Raw genomic sequence first — 21,558 nt, 5'->3', positions numbered from 1 at the left:
TAGAAAGGAAGAAAGGGAAAAGTATATATAGGAATCAGGTTGATAGATATATAGAGGAACATTATTCAACATTTACTAAAGTATATACTGATGCATCAAAGACAACTAACAACAGAGTAGGAGTTGCGTTCACCATCCCAGATTTAAATATTATGTAAAATAAAAGAATCAGTAACAAACTATTAGTATTTACGGGAGAAATGATAGCTATTCTTTTAGTACTTGAGTGGGTGGAAAGAAATAAACCAAACAAAGTACTAACAGGATCAGATTCAAGCAGTTCATCAACCAGTCTCAAAAACATGCAATCAGAAACAAGACAAGATATTCTGGAGGAAAAAGCTCAAACTGTGTATAGAATTACCAAAGCAGGAGTAAATGTGAAGTTCACTCGGATTCCAGCCCATATAGGTGTAGACGGAAAGGAAATGGCAGACAAATATGCAAAAGACGTAACAAAAAAGTAGAAGTAAATATGACAGTTAACTATAGTAAGGTGGAAGTTAAAAGCATATCAAAGTAGAAATTAAAAAGAACTGGCAGGAGGGTTGGAACAAGGAAAATAAAGGTAGAGTGTTCTACAGTATCCAAAGGGAGGTAGGAAGGATGAGAGAAAATAAAGAAATGTAAATAGAAAGATATAATATCAAGACTGAGATTTGGGCACACTGGACTATGAAAGTAATTGGGAAACATGAAACTGGTATGTGTGAACAGTGTAATTATCAAGAAACAGTTGAACATTATAAATTGTCCTAAGTATCAGCGGCAAAGGAGGATTCTAAAAGACAGACTCAGTAGGGAGCAAATCATATTTAGTATTACAGAAATATTATAACTGAACTCAGGGCACGTGTGGTACAAGGCAATATTTATTGTTTTAGAAAAGGCCGGACTTATTAACAGAATATACATATTATTTTATTATTATTATTTTCCTTGTTTATTTATTATTATTATTATTATTATCATTATTGTTATTATTATTATTATTATTATTATTTTGATCCTCTACCAGTAGTCGTAGTATTCCTTTTTGATCCACACTCCAGACCAGAAGGTGGCGGTACTGCGCACCTAAAAGTTGTTGAAGAAGAAGAAGCAGAAGAAGAAGAAGAAGAAGTGAATAAAACGTGTTGAGTCTGAAGCGGAACTAAAAGCCTCCGCACTTCACCTGTCGGAGCTTAACAGCGTGACACCCAGCAGAAGTAAACAGCAGCAGCTAGTAGCATTAGCTGCCTGTGTTTAATGAACGAGGTGGAAGACGGTACTGAGTCACAGCGCAGCTCGTTATTGAATTAGTAATTAAAGAACAATGAGTTCAGTTGAGACTTTGAGAGAGTTTGTCAACGAGCGACTAACTGCTGCTGCTGAAGAAATATTCCGAGTTCTTAAAACAACTATCGTCCAGTACGAGGAAGAGATCGACCGGCAGCGCGTCATGCTGGATATCTGCTGGAAACCCCAAGTAAAGTTACACAGGATAGGTGAGGAGAAGTTTCTTATTTTAATAACACTAATGTTCAGAGCCCTGGAGTGGCCATAGAGGGGAGATATGCATCGCAGCCACGTTTTACTACATGGAGCGAACATACGAGTGTTTCCCTCGTTTGGTTCATTCCACTCCGGGACTCCGGAGGTTCTGAGTGCCCGCTGCACGGCTGGGCTCCGTTCTATAGGAGACCGCAGCGAAACTCCACTCAAAAAATGCTGATTTTACACACAAAACGTTCAGAAAACTACGAGGAGCACTAAAACTCAACAGAAAGAGGTGTGTCTCATTGAACCTATGATGAAGACATGTCGGCATTGATTTTGAGTCAGTTGGTCAGTTGAAACTATTGGGAAAAATATAGATTTTACATTCAAAATATTAATAACAAGGAAAATGATGTTTTTTGCCAAATGCTACAAACACTGGAACCAAGGTATGAAATATTTCACAGAAGAAGATATTCCAGCTCTTTATGAATAGACAAGAGGAAAGGTGGAGGATTGCTCCAGTCTGCAGAGAGAATTGCGACACATGCAATGCAGGAGACTCATACCGGTGCTAATCACCACTCAGAGAAGTGCACTCACCTCTGAGCATGCTGTTCAGTTGCTGTTCCTGTAGAAGAACATGCATATTTGAGGATGAATTGAATTGTGCTCAGGTTTACATAATACAAGTTACTACAAATAAAGGTTGATTTGTTTATTAAATAATATCTGCCTTTTGTTCTCTGTCCCTCCAGAGCTCCCACAGCAACATGTCTGTAAGGAGGAGGAGGTTCTTGCTTACCAGCAGGTCTGTAAGCAGGAGAGGAACTCCAGTCTGGACCAAGAGGACCCAGAGCCTCCAGAGATTAAAGAGGAACAGGAGGAAGTCTGCACCAGTCTGGAGGGAGAGCAGCTTGTACTGAAGGTTGAGACGGATACCGTCATGTTGACTCCAACTTATGAGGAAAGTGACCACAGTGAAGCAGAACCAAAAAGTGACCACCAGCTCCTCTCTAACAACTCTCATGTAGCTGAGAGCCAAGATCAGAAAGGAGGAAAACATGGAGATTCAGGATCAGCTGGAGATGAAGAGCCAAAACGAAAGAAAAGACATCACGGAAGCAAAAGTCACAGTGATAATGCGGAAAACTCTACCTCATCAGACATTCACCATCACACTCACCCAGGTAAAAAGTGTTTCGAATGTGACACATGTGGAAAGGCTTTAAAGTTCAATTTCCACACAGGTTATATACTTGCAAAACTTTTAAATCATTTTTCATGTTTATTTAAAAGTGTAGTCAGATATCTTTTAAAGTTCTGAATAAATGTGTTGAGTCTGAAGCGGAACTAAAAGCCTCCGCACTTCCCCTGTCGGAGCTTAACAGCGTGACACCCAGCAGAAGTAAACAGTAGCAGCTAGTAGCATTAGCTGCCTGTCCTGTGTAATAGAACTCCACCCCAGGGACTCACTCATATAATATCAGGAGGTTCTGATGTGGAATTTCAACGTTAAAGCCCTCTAAAATGTGTCAAATATTTTCAATATTTCCCTTTTAAATTCAGATTGGTATTGGAAGGAAACTGCCTGTTTCCACAGAGTAATTTCAGTTCAGAATGATAGTACTCCACCTCAGAGAGTCACTCATATAATATCATGAAGTTCTGATGTGGAATTTCAAAATTGAAGAGCTATACAAATGCACATCCTGTACTCAGACCTTTTCCTCCATTTCCTGTGTTTTAACTGCTTTAACCCCTTTCAGCCAGTCCGCAGACCTGCGAGAAGATACTGCTGAATGCTATCAGTGGGCTGTCTCGTCAGCTTACTCTGCTTGCTGCCGATGTGAATGAGCAGTTCACCGTAGTAAACTCCAGGTTGCTGTCCATAGAGGATAGGTTGGCTGCTTTGGAGTCGAAAAATTGTGTGGAAGAGACTAACTTTAAGAAGAGAAGACGGGTGCACAGTCCCAAGATTTCGGTAAGAATATGTTCGATGACTGCTAGCTAAGCTAAAAGTAGCCTAGTAGCCTAGTAGCCTTGTAAAAGAACAAGTGAGCAGAACCAGTGTAAGTTGTTTTATAAAAGTGTATGTTTTTGGTCTTGTAATTTACAGGAAGCAGTACGCCGTCTTCACAACTCAGAGACAAATTGTAGGCGCTACGAACCGGAGCAAGGGTAAGATTTAAAGAATATGCTTTCCTTCTGCTGTATAAGAGATACGAGATAGATACCGATCTTAACCGTTCATTTTGTTTTCACAGACTAACCTCGCCTCATAACGAGGCCGTGACCTCCTATTTGCTCAGAGCTATGTCCGCAAGTCCAGATTTACATGACGCTGATAGTGACGCCATTGTGTGTAAGTAACTTTTACTGTTTTGTTCCTGTTCCTTCCTTGTTTAATTTTACTGTGACTTACGTTTTTTTTATTAATACCACTCTCATTTAATTGTTTTCCAGCTGCCTGTAAGACGTACTATGAGACACTACGCAGGAGCTTCAGGTACAGACAGCCAGATCTCGTATCGCAGGCGGAAGCTGTTAAGAGTTCAGCTCGGAGTCGATCGAGAAGAAAGAGGGTAAGACTTATTAGATTAGATCAGTTTTTTGGTCAATGTGACTATTTTTCAGCTGCATTGTGTCCATACACAGTGCATCGCGCAGTACTGATTGTCTTTATTGATTGTTTTTACAGCTGCTGGAAGCGAGACAGAGTGTGCTTGCCGCCAATGAGGTGGAGCTTTGGAAGAGCGCCACCATAGACCTAATGTCTGATGAGGAAGACGGCATCGTTGGCGGGGTGTCTGGATGGATTGTGCGACCTCCAATCATTCGTAGCCAGGAGCTCACCGAGCTCTGTGCCTCGTTGCAGTCGAGATTAGAGGCAATTCCCAAGTACAGGGCAACGCACCACAGACGTCTGCAAAATGGACCAAATTCGGACAGCATGCCGCCAGTTACTTCCAGCTCCGAGGCGGCAGACCAACACTTCATGGTGCTGTAGGATTTTGGCCTTCTCCTGAGCTTCCCGTTTGTTGTGTGGGCAGATTTGTACATAGTTGTGTGTTTGTGTTTCTGCTAATAAAGCTCTGTCTTGAATAAGCACGTTCCTGGCAAAATTTCCTTTCCTCAATTAATTAATTCATGTCCTTGATGGTAATAATAGTGTAGTCCATAGCATATCATATGAATATGAATGAATAAATAAATACATTTAAAATAGATTTTAAAAAATCAATAAAAAATAGGTGTGACCAGTAGTGACAGATCTGCCAACCAATCACGAGCGATTTTTGTGTTTAAAAGTAGAGGTTTCATCCAATACTGAGTGAGGAAATTCAAGCCAGGCCACACATCCTCGGTTTGTTACCGTCAATATGTGGCACAGACGAACGTGACATTCACAGGCTGTAAATTGTCGTTAACTGCCGAAAATTAGACAGATTTCCAGGCGTTTCCGGGGACGAAAATCCCACTTTTCATGCAGTGATAAGTCTGAAATGAAATAAATCTGTGGAAGCAGGTAGTTTCCTTGAAAAATCAATCTGAATTTAAAGGGAAATATTGAATATATTTGACATTTTAGAAGGCTTTCATTTTGAAATTCCACATCAGAACTGAGTGAAACTCTGAGGTGGAGTACTATCATTCTGTAGTCAAATTAGTCTGTGGAAACTTTTTGGAAAAAAAGTTTTACTTAAACGTAAATCTGAACTTGAGGGAAATTTCGAAAATATTTGACTATTAAGTCAAGTATTCATCAGAAGCTCCTGATATTATTGTAACTGACTGGGTTGATAAAGTGATGTGTAGGTCACTGTGTGATACTGTGTGTTAAACCAAGGTAATGTTAAGGCAGTTACTGATTTTTCCTTAATGTCGTTGAACATGTTCCCAGTTCAGAAACTGTGAAGCCTGCTGGTGAATGCAGGAAGGAGCGATGTTAGCGTGTGTGTGCACTGTTGAGGCAGCAAATGTTATTGTTTTGGCGTTGGTTACGGCCCACAGTAGCCTGTGTTCAAGTGATAAAAAAAGAAAAAGAAACCCAAGCTGAATGTCGCGTAGCTTCTCATTTAGGGACACTACATTATGTTTATTTTTACGTTGGACTAATTATTCACACAGATGAAATGCCATGACCTCCATCTTCTAAGGCTTCAATTTGATCAGAATTAGGCTGGTAAAATGATTTACATAAATAATCAATGAATTAATTCCTTAAATGCTCAGTTAATTAATTAATTTATCGTTCAATTAATTCAACAATTAATGAACAGACTGACTGACAGAATTGATGTGAAATTGCAAATTGCGTTCATAGGCCAGTGCTTTTATTTTGAATACTGTTCTTACACTGCATTACCAGGCACCATAAAATAACTGGGGGCTAGTTTGACCGGGGTTTTCGGAGTGGAGGCGGGCTGGACTGCAGTCGCTGCACGGCTGGGCTCCGTTCTATAGAAGACCGCAGCGAAACTCCACTCAAAAAAATGCTGATTTTACACACAAAACGTTCAGAAAAATATGAGGAGCACGAAAACTGAACAGAAAGAGGTGTGTCTCATTAAATCTATTGTGACATGTACAGGCGAGTAACTTTGTATTTGCGAAATGTGTCAGCAGGGGCGGACTTACCATTAGGCAAAACTAGGCGGTTGCCTAGGGCCCCAAGTTCCTGAGGGCCCCCATAAAAATCCTCATACACTTATGGTTAATACAGTTATTACTTATTTGCGCACATTAATTATGTTTTTGATTAAAATCCTCTCGCTGAAATGCCAGCAGAATGCTAATCGTATTATGTGTGTGTCGGGCCCCCCCCTTCAGTCGCCACTACATTGGATCAGTCCATCTTACTGCGCATGTGCAGAACGGATCCAGGAAGACAGCAGCAAAACGAAAACAAACGGCGCGAAGTGGCGAGAGAAGAAGAGGAGAGTAGAGAAGAGAAAAGTAAAGAAAAGAGACAGATGAGAAGAAGCTGCCCCAGCCGAGCTGACAAGAGGAGAGAGAAGGAGGAAAACAGAAAGCTGATGTCCAAGTTACAGAAAGTGATGACTGTCTTCACTGCGGCTAGCAACCCACACCCGGCAGGTACAACAACGACGACCTCGACACCTGTTGGGGAGGGTCCGTCGTGTAGAGATGAACTAGTGAGTATCAAAACTGTCCAAGGGGTGATTTTTCCCCTCTATATCGATAAGTATTCCTTGAAGGCTGAAGCGTATCAGTCATTTTGAAGTAAGCTTTGAATTTCGTTTCTATTTGCTACGGAGGCTGAGAAAACATCAGAAACTATGTAACTTAAGGAAGTTAATTAACAAATACTTCCCCCAAGATGGAGATACACTGTTCACTTTTAGGAACTGTATTCAAATCTAAATGAAATTAAAATTAACTTGTTAAGGATACAGTGTTTCAATGGGCCACATGCCAAGGCTCTTTTAATGATCAATAGCTGGGACAGATAATTCTAAAAGGTAAAATATGACATTTCTAAAATGATATGGGTCAAAATCTTGACCAAAGATGTAAAGCCAGTGATTTATACAACTGCATTCAATGTTCAGACCTTAAAGCTCTGACTCAGCTGCTGGGACTTCACTTGTAAAATAGATTATAAAAATGACCCACGGTACATTTTTTACATCTGCAGCAATGTCAGTTCAAAATGTTATCAATTTGATGCGTGTCCCTGAATACATGTTTTGTAGTAAGAGCTAACAGAGAGGAAACTTTTTCTATCTTGCTCGGTGTTGACGTAACTGTCTGTGTCTTCCTGTTTCCGCTAGTGTGACTAGCTGAAATCCATGCAGGATGCAATCATTGTATCCTGCATGGATGTTGCACTGTATCCTTAACAAGTTCATTTTAATTTCATTTAGATTTGAAAACGGTTCCTAAAATTGAACAGTGTATCTCCATCTTGGGGGTTGATCTGAAAATGGTGATGATGAATGCGTATTTGTAATTAATGAAAACATTGGTTATTCATTGGGTTGTTGCAAATGTGTGTGATAATCTCTGGACACGAGGGACCTGAATTTAAAGAGAATGATGAATATAAACTTTATTCAGGGAGTACTTCATGATGAGGCGCACATGTCATGGAAAGATGAATGGGTGGATGTCAAGTGGAAAGGGGGCGTTATGTCCCATTCACTCCAACAAGATGAAGCAGCTGTGGTGTCGTTGTTGTAAAGGTGAGCCCAAAACTATTGTTTTCATGATATGTGAGGTAGGAACTTTTCTTGGGAAAGATGAATTGATGTGAACCAATATCGGCAAATGTACAAATTATAGATAACAATTTTTTTAATAGCGATCATGAGTGTATGTAGTTTATTATATGCCCCCCATTTTTGTTGTACCTGCATTTGATCTTGTTTAGATGGTAAAGCCCTGATAAAGGCTTTCCCAGCCGTCCCTGACATGAACTTCAGCACATCTAAAAAAAGAAATGGAGGAGAGGAGAGATCTGGCTCTTCACATCCTGGAGGCCTCAGGTAAAGGCTAATTAAGCATACAAATCAAAAACAAGATAGATAGGAGGTATATATAATTAAATAAATGTTGTTTTTTTTAGTCTTTGATGATCAAAATTGCTGTGCTATGTGTGCCACCTTCAAGCCACCAGGACCAGGAACTGCCATTGTACAATGGGTGAGTAATTGAAAAACAGTTAAAGACATGTTGAATTGTTATATAGCCATGAAAAAAATATAATAATGTTTAGGTGTCAAATAATAATAAATAATTTGTTTTCAATTAAACAGATCCAATGTGATGACTGCGACCAGTGGTTCCATGGCTCATGTCTGTCCATGGACAAAACCTTGAAATGTCCCTTATGCCAATAGAAACAAGGGACATGTTTATGTTATAATAAAATCATTGGAGCCCAACTAGTGTTGCATCATGTTATTCCACTGGCTGCATGAGATACACCTCTTGTTTTTACATTTTACATCTGTTCATATTTTTTATTAATTTTTATGTGTAAATATTAGCATTATAGCTCAATAGCTCCCAGGTCATGTGATGAATTGACTCAAAATCATGTTGGGATCATGTACCTACACTGGCTGCATGAGATACGCCTCTTGTTTTTACATTTTACATCTCTAAATATTTTTTATTAATTTCTATTATCTTTTTAATTATTTTTTAAATATTAGCATGTGAGCTCAATAGCTCCCAGGCCATGTGATCAATTGACTCAAAATCATATTGGGATCATGTAACTACACTGGCTGCATGAGATACGCCTCTTGTTTTTACATTTTACATCTGTAAATATTTTTTATTAATTTTTATGTGTAAATATTAGCATTTTAGCTCAATAGCTCCCAGGCCATGTGATCAATTGACTCAAAATCATATTGGAATCATGTAACTACACTGGATGCATGAGATACGCCTCTTGTTTTCACGTTTTACATCTCAAAATATTTTTTATTAATTTTTATTAGCAAATATTAGCATTTTTAGCAAATATTAGCATTTTTAGCTCAATAGCTTCCAGGTCATGTGATCAATTGACTCAAAATCAGTGTGGGAGCATGTAACTACACTGGCTGAATGAGATACACCTCTTGTTTTTACATTTTACATCTGTAAATATTTTTTATTTATTTTTATTCATTTTTATGTGTAAATATTAGCATTTTAGCTCAATAGCTTCCAGGTCATGTGATCAATTGATTTAAAATCAGTGCGGGATCATGTAACTACACTGGCTGCATGAGATACGCCTCTTGTTTTTACGTTTTACATCTCTAAATATTTTTTATTAATTTTTATTAGCAAATATTAGCGTTTTTAGCAAATATTAGCATTTTTGCTAAATAGCTTCCCGGTCATTCGATGAATTGACTCAAAATCAGTGTGGGATCATGTAACTACACTGGCTGAATGAGATACACCCCTTGTTTTTACATTTTACATCTGTTCATAATTTTTTATTAATTTTTAGGCTATATGTAAATATTAGCATCTTAGCTCAATAGCTTCTCAATAGCTTTAAACACAGTATCTCTGCTTTAAATATCCCACATTATTATTTTGAAAACAGGAAGTCGGTACACGCTGTAGCCGTCTTCTCCGTGTGTTTACTGTAAAGTCTGCAATACGGGGGCACTTGAAATGTTGGAGTGGCTGCGACTTCACTGAAGTCTTGTCATGATGTATTTTCCAGCTGGCCCAAGACGATTTTTTAAAGAGTTTTGGCTGAAGAAGTCGCCCCACAAAGGAAGACTATCACAAATATTAGCATTAAATCATCATTTTGAGGGTACATGGTTTTCACGGGGCAGGAAGGGTTTGAATTATGTAACCAGCAACGTAAATGATGTACAGTAGTGGAGTAGAAAGTGCAGTATTTGCCTCTGAGATACAGCGGAAGTTGCATGAAATCCTAATATGTCTAGTCAGCACTTGAGTAAATATACTTACACTTCACCACTGGGTCAGAGCCTGATACTGTGTTTTGTGTCTGTTTGTTTTCAGAATGAGGGAGAGAGACAACGTGAAAAAGGGACAGGAAGAGAGGGACAAAAGGTAAAACACATAATACATGTGTATCCTGTTAAAATGTATGTATCTGTATAATTGACCTGTTGTTTTGTGTGTTGTCTTCTCATTTCAGAGGACCCCATGCCTGCCTTTGCCTTGGGCCCCAAATTTCTTAAATCCGCCACTGTGTGTCAGAGGTGATTCAGTTCTAGTGTTTCATGCATAATTTCAGAACTGTAACTTGAAATTATATACTTGAAAAATCCTCAGAGGCTCAATATACACAGGAGAAATGATGAGCTGAAAGCTGAATGTGTACAACTTCCACTTGAGAAAATGTCACAATATGTTTATGTTTCAATGTCTTCATGCTGATTTGTCCATATTTGTGAAAATGATGATTAAATGGTCGAGTTAATCGGTCTCATGTGTCCCGCTTATTATCGCTCCTCTTGTCTTGCTTTTCTATGAACATTTATATGTTAAATACTTGTAGTTTTTCCAGTAGCTTCCATGTAAGTAACCAAAAAGTAAGCTGTTAGTTGAAAGTAGCAGTTTAGAAAAGAGTGGCACATTTCTTTGTGCATTTAAGCAGAGTAGATCTACACCTTAATACAAGGAGTACAACAAACAGTGTAAACACTGTGTAAAAACATTATAAAAATGGTGTTAAATATAGTTAATTAAATTAATATAAATAAATGTAAGAAATTGAAAATGAAAGGAGTTTGCTTCGCAACTGGACAACATTTTTTGTCCAAATGATTTATTCAGATTTAAAAGTGTAGTCAGATATGTTTTAAACAAGTGCTGAATAAAAGGTGTTGAGTCTGAAGCGGAACTAAAAGCCTCCGCACTTCCCCTGTCGGAGCTTAACAGCGTGACACCCAGCAGAAGTAAACAGCAGCAGCTAGTAGCATTAGCTGCCTGTGTGTAATGAACGAAGTGGAAGACGGTACTGAGTCACAGCGCAGCTCGTTATTGAATTAGTAATTAAAGAACAATGAGTTCAGTTGAGACTTTGAGAGAGTTTGTCAACGAGCGACTAACTGCTGCTGCTGAAGAAATATTCCGAGTTTTTAAAACAACTATCGTCCAGTACGAGGAAGAGATCGACCGGCAGCGCGTCATGCTGGATATCTGCTGGAAACCCCAAGTAAAGTTACACAGGATAGGTGAGGAGAAGTTTCTTATTTTAATAACACTAATGTTCAGAGCCCTGGAGTGGCCATAGAGGGGAGATATGCATCGCAGCCACGTTTCACCACATGGAGCGAACATACGAGTGTTTCCCTCGTTTGGTTCATTCCACTCCGGGACTCCGGAGGTTCTGAGTGCCCGCTGCACGGCTGGGCTCCGTTCTATAGGAGACCGCAGCGAAACTCCACTCAAAAAATGCTGAGTTTACACACAAAACGTTCAGAAAACTATGAGGAGCACTTAAACTCAACAGAAAGAGGTGTGTCTCATTGAACCTATTATGAAGACATGTCGGCATTGATTTTGTGTCAGTGGGTCAGATGAGCCGGAAACTATTGGGAAAATGTAGATTTTACATTCAAAACATTAATAACAAGGAAAATGATGTTTTTTGCCAAATTGTACAAACACTGGAACCAAGTTATGAAATACAGAGCAGAAAATATTTCACAGAAGAAGCTATTCCAGCTCTTTATGATGAGACGAGGGGAAAGGTGGAGGATCGCTCCAGTCTGCAGAGAGAATTGTGCTCACCTGCGATGGATGGACTTCACGGGCCACAGCGTCCTACGTGAAGCAAGGACTGTACATTTTATTGATAACGAGTGGGAGACACACTCCTACATGCTACAAACAAGAGGGATGCAGGAGACTCATACCGGTGCTAATCACCACTCAGAGAAGTGCACTCACCTCTGAGCATGCTGTTCAGTTGCTGTTCCTGAAGAAGAACATGCATATTTGAGGATGAATTGAAATGTGCTCAGGTTTACATAATACAAGTTACTACAAATAAAGGTTGATTTGTTTATTAAATAATCTCTGCCTTTTGTTCTCTGTCCCTCCAGAGCTCCCACAGCAACATGTCTGTAAGGAGGAGGAGGTTCTCACTGACCAGCAGGTCTGTAACCAGGAGAGGAACTCCAGTCTGGACCAAGAGGACCCAGAGCCTCCAGAGATTAAAGAGGAACAGGAGGAAGTCTGCACCAGTCTGGAGGGAGAGCAGCTTGTACTGAAGGTTGAGACGGATACCGTCATGTTGACTCCAACTTATGAGGAAAGTGACCACAGTGAAGCAGAACCAAAAAGTGACCACCAGCTCCTCTCTAACAACTCTCATGTAGCTGAGAGCCAAGACCAGGAAGGAGGAAAACATGGAGATTCAGGATCAGCTGGAGATGAAGAGCCAAAACAAAAGAAAAGACATCACAGGAGCAAAAGTCACAGTGATAATTCAAAAAACTCTACCTCATCAGACATTCACCATCACACTCACCCAGGTAAAAAGTCTTTCAAATGTGACACATGTGGAAAGGCTTTTCAGTTTAAGTCTCGATTGATTGCACACCTAAGAACCCACACAGGTGAGAAGCCTTATACTTGCAAAACATGTGGGAAGACTTTCGGCCAAAGTGAAAGCTTAACAGTCCACATGAGAATCCACACTGGTGAGAAGCCGTATTCTTGCAAAACATGTGGGAAAGCTTTCAAGACTTGTAGTAAATTGAATTTGCACATGACAACCCACACAGGTGAGAAGCCGCATTCTTGCCAAACATGTGGGAAGACTTTCAGACGAAGTGAAAACTTAGTAGTCCACATGAGAATCCACACTGGTGAGAAACCGTATTCTTGCAAAACATGTGGGAAAGCTTTCGGCCTAAATTCATCCTTAACAGTCCACGTGAGAACCCACACAGGTGAGAAGCCGTATTCTTGCAAAACATGTGGGAAGACTTTCAAGAGTCATGGTGAATTGAGACAGCACATGACAAACCACACTGGTGAGACGCCGTATACTTGCAAAACTTGTGGGAAAGCTTTCAGACGAAGTGTTAATTTAACCCGTCACATGAGAACTCACACTGGTGAGAAGCCGTATACTTGCAAAACATGTGGGGAAGGTTTCAACCAAAATTCTCACCTAACAGGTCACATGAGAATCCATACTGGTGAGAAGCCGTATACTTGCAAAACATGTGGGAAAGCTTTCGGCCTAAATTCATCCTTAACAGTCCACGTGAGAACCCACACAGGTGAGAAGCCGTATTCTTGCAAAACATGTGGGAAGACTTTCAAGAGTCATGGTGAATTGAGACAGCACATGACAAACCACACTGGTGAGACGCCGTATACTTGCAAAACTTGTGGGAACGCTTTCAGACGAAGTGTTAATTTAACTCGTCACATGAGAATCCACACAGGTGAGAAGCCTTTTACCTGTGAAATTTGTGGGAAGTCTTTTGGGCTTCGTGCTCACTTAACACTTCACATGAGAATCCATACTGGTGAGAAGCCGTATACTTGCAAAACATGTGGGAAAGCTTTCAACCGAAGTGTTAACTTAACCCGTCACATGAGAACTCACACTGGTGAGAAGCCGTATACTTGCAAAACATGTGGGGAAGCTTTCAACCAAAATTCTCACCTAACAGGTCACATGAGAACCCACACAGGTGAGAAGCCACAATATTGCAAGACCTTGGGGAAAAGTTTCTCTGATCAGTCTGCTTTGAAGAGACATTTGAGGACACGTACAGGCGAGTAGCTTTGTATTTGTGAAATATGTTGGAGGTGATTCAGTTCTAGTGTTTCATGCATAATTGCAGAACTTCAACTTGAAATTATATACCTGAAAAGTCCTCAGAGGCTCAATATACACAGGAGAAATGATGAGCTGAAAGCTGAATGTGTACAATTTCCACTTGAGAAGATGTCACAATATGTTTATGTGTCAATATCGTCATGCTGATTTGCCCATATTTGTGAAAATGATGATTAAAAAGTCGAGCTAATCGGTCTCATGTGTCCCACTTATTATCGCTCCTTGTGTCATGCTTTTCTATGAACATTTATATGTTAAATACTTGTAGTTTTTCCAGTAGCTTCCATGTAAGTAACCAAAAAGTAAGCTGTTAGTTCAAAGTAGCAGTTTAGAAAAGAGTGGCACATTTCTTTGTGGAATTAAGCAGAGTAGATCTACACCTTAATACAAGGAGTACAACAAACAAAGTGTAAACACACTGTGTAATAACAGTATAAAAGTGGTGTTAAATAAAGTTAATTAAATTAATATAAATAAATGTATAAAAGCATTTTGGAGTTTGCTTCGCAACTGGACAAAATTTTTTGTCCAAATTATTTATTCAGATTTAAAAGTGTAGTCAGATATGTTTTAAACAATTCTGAATAAAATGTGTTGAGTCTGAAGCGGAACTAAAAGCCTCCGCACTTCCCCTGTCGGAGCTTAACAGCGTGACACCCAGCAGAAGTAAACAGCAGCAGCTAGTAGCATTAGCTGCCTGTGTGTGATGAACGAAGTGGAAGACGGTACTGAGTCACAGCGCAGCTCGTTATTGAATTAGTAATTAAAGAACAATGAGTTCAGTTGAGACTTTGAGAGAGTTTGTCAACGAGCGACTAACTGCTGCTGCTGAAGAAATATTCCGAGTTTTTAAAACAACTATCGTCCAGTACGAGGAAGAGATCGACCGGCAGCGCGTCATGCTGGATATCTGCTGGAAACCCCAAGTAAAGTTACACAGGATAGGTGAGGAGAAGTTTCTTATTTTAATAACACTAATGTTCAGAGCCCTGGAGTGGCCATAGAGGGGGAGATATGCATCGCAGCCACGTTTCACCACATGGAGCGAACATACGAGTGTTTCCCTCGTTTGGTTCATTCCACTCCGGGACTCCGGAGGTTCTGAGTGCCCGCTGCACGGCTGGGCTCCGTTCTATAGGAGACCGCAGCGAAACTCCACTCAAAAAATTACATCTGAAAAGCACTTGAGACTTAAATTTTGTCATATCTTGTAATCAGTTTTGTGGCCATTTCACCAGTTTCTACATGAGGCCACTATGATTTTATGAATAACATCATAATATATTAGAAAACACAATGTGTGCTCAAGTGGCTCTTACAATCAGACACTGGTTATTTGAACCTCTTCAGACAACAGTTTGTCTGTGTTTCTTCTTCTGCTTTTGCTGAGTCTGCATTCACAACATACGCTCTTCTACAAATGTTTACTGACACTTTCTTTGGCACCTAACTCCTTCCACACTTTTCAGGGTAGTAAATTAATTCCAACATCAAAATATTCAGCTCAATTACGACACGTGCATGTATTTGGAATTTTTACATCTTTGATACCTAACGAAGTTTTCAACGTTTTCTGCAAAATATTTCCCCATTTAAAATGAAGGACTGAACGTTAAAAAATCCCACATTTTTACACTTTTTCAAGCTTTTTCACAACTTTACTGCTCATTCATGCTTTCAGCTACAAAACTCCATTCAGACTTTGAAATGTTTCACATCTTATCTCCATTTAAGGTATCATTTATCTTTCAAATCCCACTAAAACTTTTAATAATATTCAACTTTCTTTTAAGTGTAGTTATAATGGAAATCAATTAGAAATCTCCTCCAACCCACTTATTTTCAAACTCTTCCCAGTCTTCCATACATTCACATAGAAACTCCATTCAAACTTTGGAGCCTTCTGGTCCCAACTTCTGCCTACAGTAGTGTGGGCCGGGCCCTGTACCAGCAGGCCAGAAACTCACTGACAAAGGAGATCAGGGTAGCTAAGAGGAGCTACACTGAGAAGCTAAGAAACAGCTTCTCAGCCAACGACCCTGCATCAGTTCGAAGAGGCCTGGAATACACTACCAACTACAGGAGACCATCCCCCGACCCTATGGAAAACCCCCGACTGGTAGATGATCATAAAACCTTCTGCACCAGGTTTGAAAGGAACCTTCACACCCCTCACCATTTACCACCATCGCCGACCTGCCCTACATACAGGACTCGTACGACTAACACAGAGATGGTTTCTTTCCCCAGGCCGTCACTCTGATGAACGCTTCACAGACAGTGTGAGAAAACCACTTTGCAATAACCCCTGATCTCCATGCACCTTTACACATGTTTTTTTGTTCTTATTGTGAAGGAACAGTGAAGGAAATGAATCTGAGCACTGACCATCACAATCAGCCACTACCACAAAAAATCACAGAAAACTGCTCTGTACAATACAACAGAATTCATTAATGTTAGCAAATTGAACAAATCAGTAATACTCCAATCAACAAATATCCATCATTCAACTACAGCAGCTAAACTATGAAACTAAAACACTGTGACAAACTCAAGCAACAAACAGGCAGGTGTGTGTGTGTGTGTGTGTCAGAGAGACAAAGAAAGAGAGCCAAGATGGCGGGCTTAGAGAAAGAGAGCCAAGATGGCGGAGAGACGAGAGTCAAGATGGCCGACGTAATCTCTTGGAAGATGACGTCACGGAGTGTTCAAACAGCGACGCCGTTTTCTCGCATGCTCTTTTGAAAACACACAAGACTCCGTTCCAAAAAGGTAGTGGTGATACTTCGGGACACACGTATTTAATGTTATAGCGAGGCCATCAACCAAAAGTTTCCAACAAGTCGCTCATAAGATTACGTGTAGGGGTGTCAACACCTACACGTGTAAACGGGTACACGGATAATAAATCATAACCATTAAGAAAAATCAATAACCGTTTACACGTCATTTTTCCTCCTCCTCGTTTATTTCTCACCAATATATAGGCCTATAGTATTTTTAGGGATGATGATGTTGCCATGCATCTATTATATATGCAGTTATCCGCATATATAATAGATGCATGGGGCACAATGTTACTTTGATATATAAAAAAACCTGCGGCCACAGCAATTTGTGTTTTTCAGACCAGCGAGACCACTTAAAGGCAAGACAGCTGCTGTGTGAATAGGCTGGAGGATTTGAGAAGAGCGCGGCGCTCATCATCTCCTCCATGCGCAAATGTCGTCCTGCTGAAAACAAAAACTGTTAATGGCTTGTTGTATTAGCCTTTATTGTTACGTGTTGTTGTACATTATATTGTTGGTTGGTGTTCTGTGTCGGCTTTTTACGACCTGATCACATATCCTCGCGTCTAAAGAAGAGGAAAAAAACATTTTTTTCCCGACAGTTTTAGTGAATAATTGTGAGATTCCCCTCCACTTTTTTAGCTTTGTGGATATAAAGGTGAAGTTTTTTCCTCTCACTTCAGCATACTTTGGCTTCTTTTTTAGTTTCTTTCTATCGCCAATTCCAGATTACTTTTACTATGAGACTTTAATGGGATTAGGAGGCGGTTGAATGGAGACAGAACCCTCTAGTGGTTATGTAGCGCAACTGCAATAGAAAGAGATCTTAAGTCTCCGACATGTAACCGGTTACACGTCGGTTAGAAGCCCAGTGTACACGTGTAGAAAAAATTGGAAACGTTGACACCCCTAATTACGTGTATGTGTTACTCTGAACATGTGTGTGTACGTGTGGGTTAGTGGAGAGAGAGAGAGAGAGAGAGACAAAGACAAAAGAGCTAATGCTCGGTAAACGGGGCAGTTTTGCCTCATCCAGCGAGGTTAAAGACCGCGGCCTAGGCGGGTAAAATCCAAACGTTTGTGTGCTCCCTTTCAGTAGAGCTGATGCTTCCTGCAACACGTTACGATGAGACTGCTATTAAATGGGCATGTAGCTGTTTTTATCTTCTCCGTGTATCAAGTTGCTGCAGAATGGACGGTGCGTTCAGGTTGGCTCACAGACAATGGGAGATACGTGTTTTCAAACCTTGGGGAACTGTTACAATCGGGCGACACCTACTGAACACCTACATTAGGGTCGGTGCACTTTCCTTTGCTTACCGGGCTTTGTTAGTAATTTGGTCTACACGCCGGGCGCTCTATCGTCAGAACTGTGTGGTGAGGGTCCCAATATTATGTAAATACTGCTGGAAGTTCTGCACTCATTACAGTTGCACTATTTTGTACATATTAGTCTTAATGTTTCAAAATGTATATATATTTTTTGGATTTAATGTTTAAAAACTGTTCCCTGCACATTGAGGGCAAACTTACCTGGAGTCAGATTCCTTGTTCGTGTACACATACTTGGCCAATAAAGCTGATTCTGATTTACAAACACACGTCATGACATTTTCAGCCATTCTGAGAGATCTACATTAGTGTGTATGCAACAGAAGGAGCGCTAACATATTCTCAAAATCTCGTCTTAAACCATATACACAGACAAACACACACAGTATATTTTGCATCACTTATCTCTTTCTATCATGCACATATAAACACAGTCAAACAGGACTAGGGGTGTGACAAAATATCGATGTGGCAATATATTGTCGTCCTTCCTCGTGCGACACCCGATACACTGGCGCCAAATATATGTATATTTTGATTTTTAAAAAAGGCGCTCTAAACAAATTTCCCTGCCAATTTGACTCCCCCACGTCGCTACTTCATGGCTCTGCCCAGTGGCGCTTATCACATGAATGAGGGAAACTTATATCAATCAAACTTTATTTATGTAGCACTTTTCATACACGGCTGTGCATCACAAAGTGCTTTACATATAAGACAAAGACAAAACAATTTCAAAGAAAGCCCCTCCCTCCCGCCCTCCATACTACACACACACACACACACACACACACACACACACACACACACACACATACACATACAAACACAAACAAAAAAAGTGCTGTCTCGGTACTGTGGTTTCTCCTTAAACCAGACTGATGTTTCTCTTAGATGTTATTTCTGTTTAAAAAGTCATTAAGTTGGTTAAAAACGGTAAGTTGGATACAGGTCGGTAGTTATTAAAAACGTTGGGGTCTAAATTGCCTGCAGAGAGCAATTCATGATGTTTAAAAACTGTTCCTCAAAGAATCCATAAAACGATTTTAAGAGTGATGTGGGAATTGGATCTAAAAGGCAGGTTGTTTGGTTTACTTTGGAGAAAACTCGACCAAGTGTCCTTGCATCAACCAGGGCAAAACTCTCCAGTGTTTCCTCAGGCAAGGACAACAGTTCAGGTGTGTTAACAGATAAAACTTGATGGGATAAGTGGCAGGATCTGATGTCCTTGATTTTGGTTCTGAAGTGGTCTGCAAAGTTCTCGCAGAGATCATTTGTGGGTGTCTTAAAAACATTATTAAAATTAGAGCATGTTAAAATATCAAAGGTGGAGAAGAGGAACCAGGGGTTGTTTTTATGGTTGGTGATGAGTTGTGAGAAATGGGAAATTCGTGCCTTTTTGACTGCATTATTGTAGGTTTTGAGTTGTTGACGTAAAATCACGTAGTGAAGTGTCAATTTACTTTTTCTCCATCTTCTATCAGCACTCCTGCATTTTCTTTTCAGTTCATTGATTTCATCGTTTTTTCTCCATGGGGGTGTAGGTATTCTTTTTATTGTTTTTGTTAAAAGTGGAGCTACTGAGTCCAGAGTTAACTTCAGTCTACTGTTAAAATTATCAACGATAAAATCACAGGGTGCAGGTAAAATTTCTGCAGGAGTGCTCTGTAAAATCTCTATAAAATTTGCAGCCACTTCAGAAGTTAGATAGCGCCTCCTCACTGTTCTCACCGGGGCCTCCTCTTGGTTAAAACTGGTGATGTTAAAAAATACACAGTAGTGGTCAGACACAGCCAGGTCGACAACAGAGGACACACCGATGGACAGGCCATGGGTTATGACCAGGTCCAGGGTGTGTCCTCTGTTGTGATTTGGCTGCGTGACGTGCTGCTTAAAATCAAGACAATTTAAAAGATTTAAAAACTCTCTGGAAATCGGATCCGAGGTAACATCAACATGTAGATTAAAATCACCAGTTATTAAAATCCTGCTATAAGAGGTGTGAATAATTGATAAAAGTTCAGAAAATTCACTGATAAAAGAACTAGAGTGATGGGGTGGTCTATATACAGTAATGCAGAGAATCGGAGGGCTGCTAAAAGTAAAGGCATGGTGCTCAAATGATATGTAACTGTTAAAAAACACAGGTTAGGGAATTATTTATGATGGATGCCGTCCCGCCTCCTCTTCTACCCTCTCTAGTAGAAAATAAAAAATTAAAATTTGGTGGGGAAGCCTCGGTGAGAACAGCGGGTGCGTCAGTGCCAAGCCATATCTCAGTTAAAAGAAGACAGTCTAACTTATTATCTAAAATCACATCATTCATTAAAAAAGTTCTATTTAAAAGAGAGCGAACATTAAAAAGTGCCATGTTGACTGGAGAGGTGGATTGTTCTGTGAGCGGTCTTAGGTTATTATGGAAGTTAATTGGCTGAAGAGGAAGTTTACAGTAGGATAATTGCAAAAACAGCAATGTGAAAAAAGTTACGTTAAGAGATGCCCCAGTCACCTTTTAATAGGACAAATAAAATTGATAAAGATTACTTGATAGGCAAGAACTGTCTGGTTAAAGTACGCGTGAAAAATCACAAACATACGAAGCCCATTGCAACTCCACCACCCTGATCTCGTTGAGAAAGTGGCTAATGCTAACATTGTAAGTCAACCTGCAGCGGTGATTGCAGTGTTTAAAGCAAAATGAGACAAGAGGAAAGGTGGAGGATCGCTCCAGTCTGCAGAGAGAATTGTGCTCACCTGCGATGGATGGACTTCACGGGCCACAGAGTCCTACGTGAAGCAAGGACTGTACATTTTATTGATGACGAGTGGGAAACACACTCCTACATGCTACAAACAAGAGGGATGCAGGAGACTCATACTGGTGCTAATAGCCACCCAGAGAAGTGCACTCACCTCTGAGCATGCTGTTCAGTTGCTGTTCCTGAAGAAGAACATGCATATTTGAGGATGAATTGAAATGTGCTCAGGTTTACATAATACAAGTTACTACAAATAAAGGTTGATTGGTTGATTAAATAATCTCTACCTTTTGTTCTCTGTCCCTCCAGAGCTCCCACAGCAACATGTCTGTAAGGAGGAGGAGGTTCTGGCTGACCAGCAGGTCTGTAACCAGGAGAGGAACTCCAGTCTGGACCAAGAGGACCCAGAGCCTCCAGAGATTAAAGAGGAACAGGAGCAACTCTGCACCAGTCGGGAGGGAGAGCAGCTTGTACTGAAGGTTGAGACGGATACCGTCATGTTGACTCCAACTTATGAGGAAAGTGACCACAGTGAAGCAGAACCAAAAAGTGACCACCAGCTCCTCTCTAACAACTCTCATGTAGCTGAGAGCCAAGATCAGATAGGAGGAAAACATGGAGATTCAGGATCAGCTGGAGATGGAGAGCCAAAACAAAAGAAAAGACATCACAGGAGCAAAAGTCACAGTGATAATGCAAAAAACTCTACCTCATCAGACATTCACCATCACACTCACCCAGGTAAAAAGTCTTTCAAATGTGACACATGTGGAAAGGCTTTTAAGTTTAAGTCCTAATTGAATGCACACCTAAGAACCCACACAGGTGAAAAGCTGTATACTTGCAAAACTTTTAAAGTATTTATTGAAGT

At 40.2% G+C, this 21,558-nt stretch overlaps 3 protein-coding genes across 7 annotated transcripts; all 3 read left to right on the top strand.

The window, feature by feature from the left end:
• Window positions 1-1,315: 1,315 nt before the first annotated feature.
• LOC311273528 (uncharacterized protein) lies at window positions 1,316-4,581 on the top strand (the record flags this gene model as incomplete). The annotated part of the gene is made up of 7 exons (XM_084380629.1): window positions 1,316-1,487; window positions 2,238-2,669; window positions 3,249-3,463; window positions 3,599-3,660; window positions 3,747-3,844; window positions 3,946-4,064; window positions 4,181-4,581. 7 exons carry the CDS (start codon window positions 1,316-1,318, stop codon window positions 4,487-4,489), a joined length of 1,407 nt encoding a protein of 468 aa, XP_084236755.1. The 3' UTR covers window positions 4,490-4,581.
• A 1,720-nt stretch (window positions 4,582-6,301) lies between these two features.
• Window positions 6,302-10,380, top strand: LOC311273529 (uncharacterized protein). 5 transcript variants are annotated; one of them, XR_014624678.1, is made up of 6 exons: window positions 6,302-6,638; window positions 7,564-7,688; window positions 7,877-7,991; window positions 8,072-8,148; window positions 9,994-10,044; window positions 10,133-10,380. XR_014624678.1 is itself a non-coding variant. In XM_084380630.1 (6 exons), the coding sequence occupies exons 2-6, from the start codon at window positions 7,574-7,576 to the stop codon at window positions 10,173-10,175; spliced, it is 357 nt and encodes a 118-aa protein (XP_084236756.1). In that variant the 5' UTR covers window positions 6,302-6,638; window positions 7,564-7,573; the 3' UTR covers window positions 10,176-10,380. The 5 variants fall into 5 exon arrangements, 1 of the variants encoding a protein (XP_084236756.1); XM_084380630.1 differs by having other exon boundaries at window positions 8,116-8,148; XR_014624680.1 differs by lacking the exons at window positions 9,994-10,044; window positions 10,133-10,380 and adding an exon at window positions 8,262-8,473 and having other exon boundaries at window positions 8,116-8,148.
• Window positions 10,381-11,002: 622 nt separating this feature from the next.
• On the top strand, window positions 11,003-13,994 carry LOC311274098 (uncharacterized protein; the record flags this gene model as incomplete). Its single annotated transcript, XM_084381514.1, has 2 exons — window positions 11,003-11,074; window positions 12,122-13,994. 2 exons carry the CDS (start codon window positions 11,003-11,005, stop codon window positions 13,745-13,747), a joined length of 1,698 nt encoding a protein of 565 aa, XP_084237640.1. The 3' UTR covers window positions 13,748-13,994.
• Between the last annotated feature and the right edge of the window lie 7,564 nt (window positions 13,995-21,558).

This window comes from Pagrus pagrus (assembly GCF_965226575.1).
Source record: "Pagrus pagrus genome assembly, chromosome: 18".
Classification (NCBI taxonomy): domain Eukaryota; kingdom Metazoa; phylum Chordata; class Actinopteri; order Spariformes; family Sparidae; genus Pagrus; species Pagrus pagrus.
This window is presented reverse-complemented; position numbering and strand designations above follow the sequence as displayed.

What these genes read in the sequence shown, in the direction of transcription:
- LOC311273529 (XM_084380630.1), top strand. Translation starts at nt 7,574, where the DNA reads ATGATGAGGCGCACATGTCATGGAAAGATGAATGGGTGGATGTCAAGT. An exon ending in TCACATCCTGGAGGCCTCAG is followed by an intron (nt 7,992 to 8,115) that starts GTAAAGGCTAAT and finishes GCCACCTTCAAG; the next exon opens with CCACCAGGACCAGGAACTGC. An exon ending in CAGGAAGAGAGGGACAAAAG is followed by an intron (nt 10,045 to 10,132) that starts GTAAAACACATA and finishes TTCTCATTTCAG; the next exon opens with AGGACCCCATGCCTGCCTTT.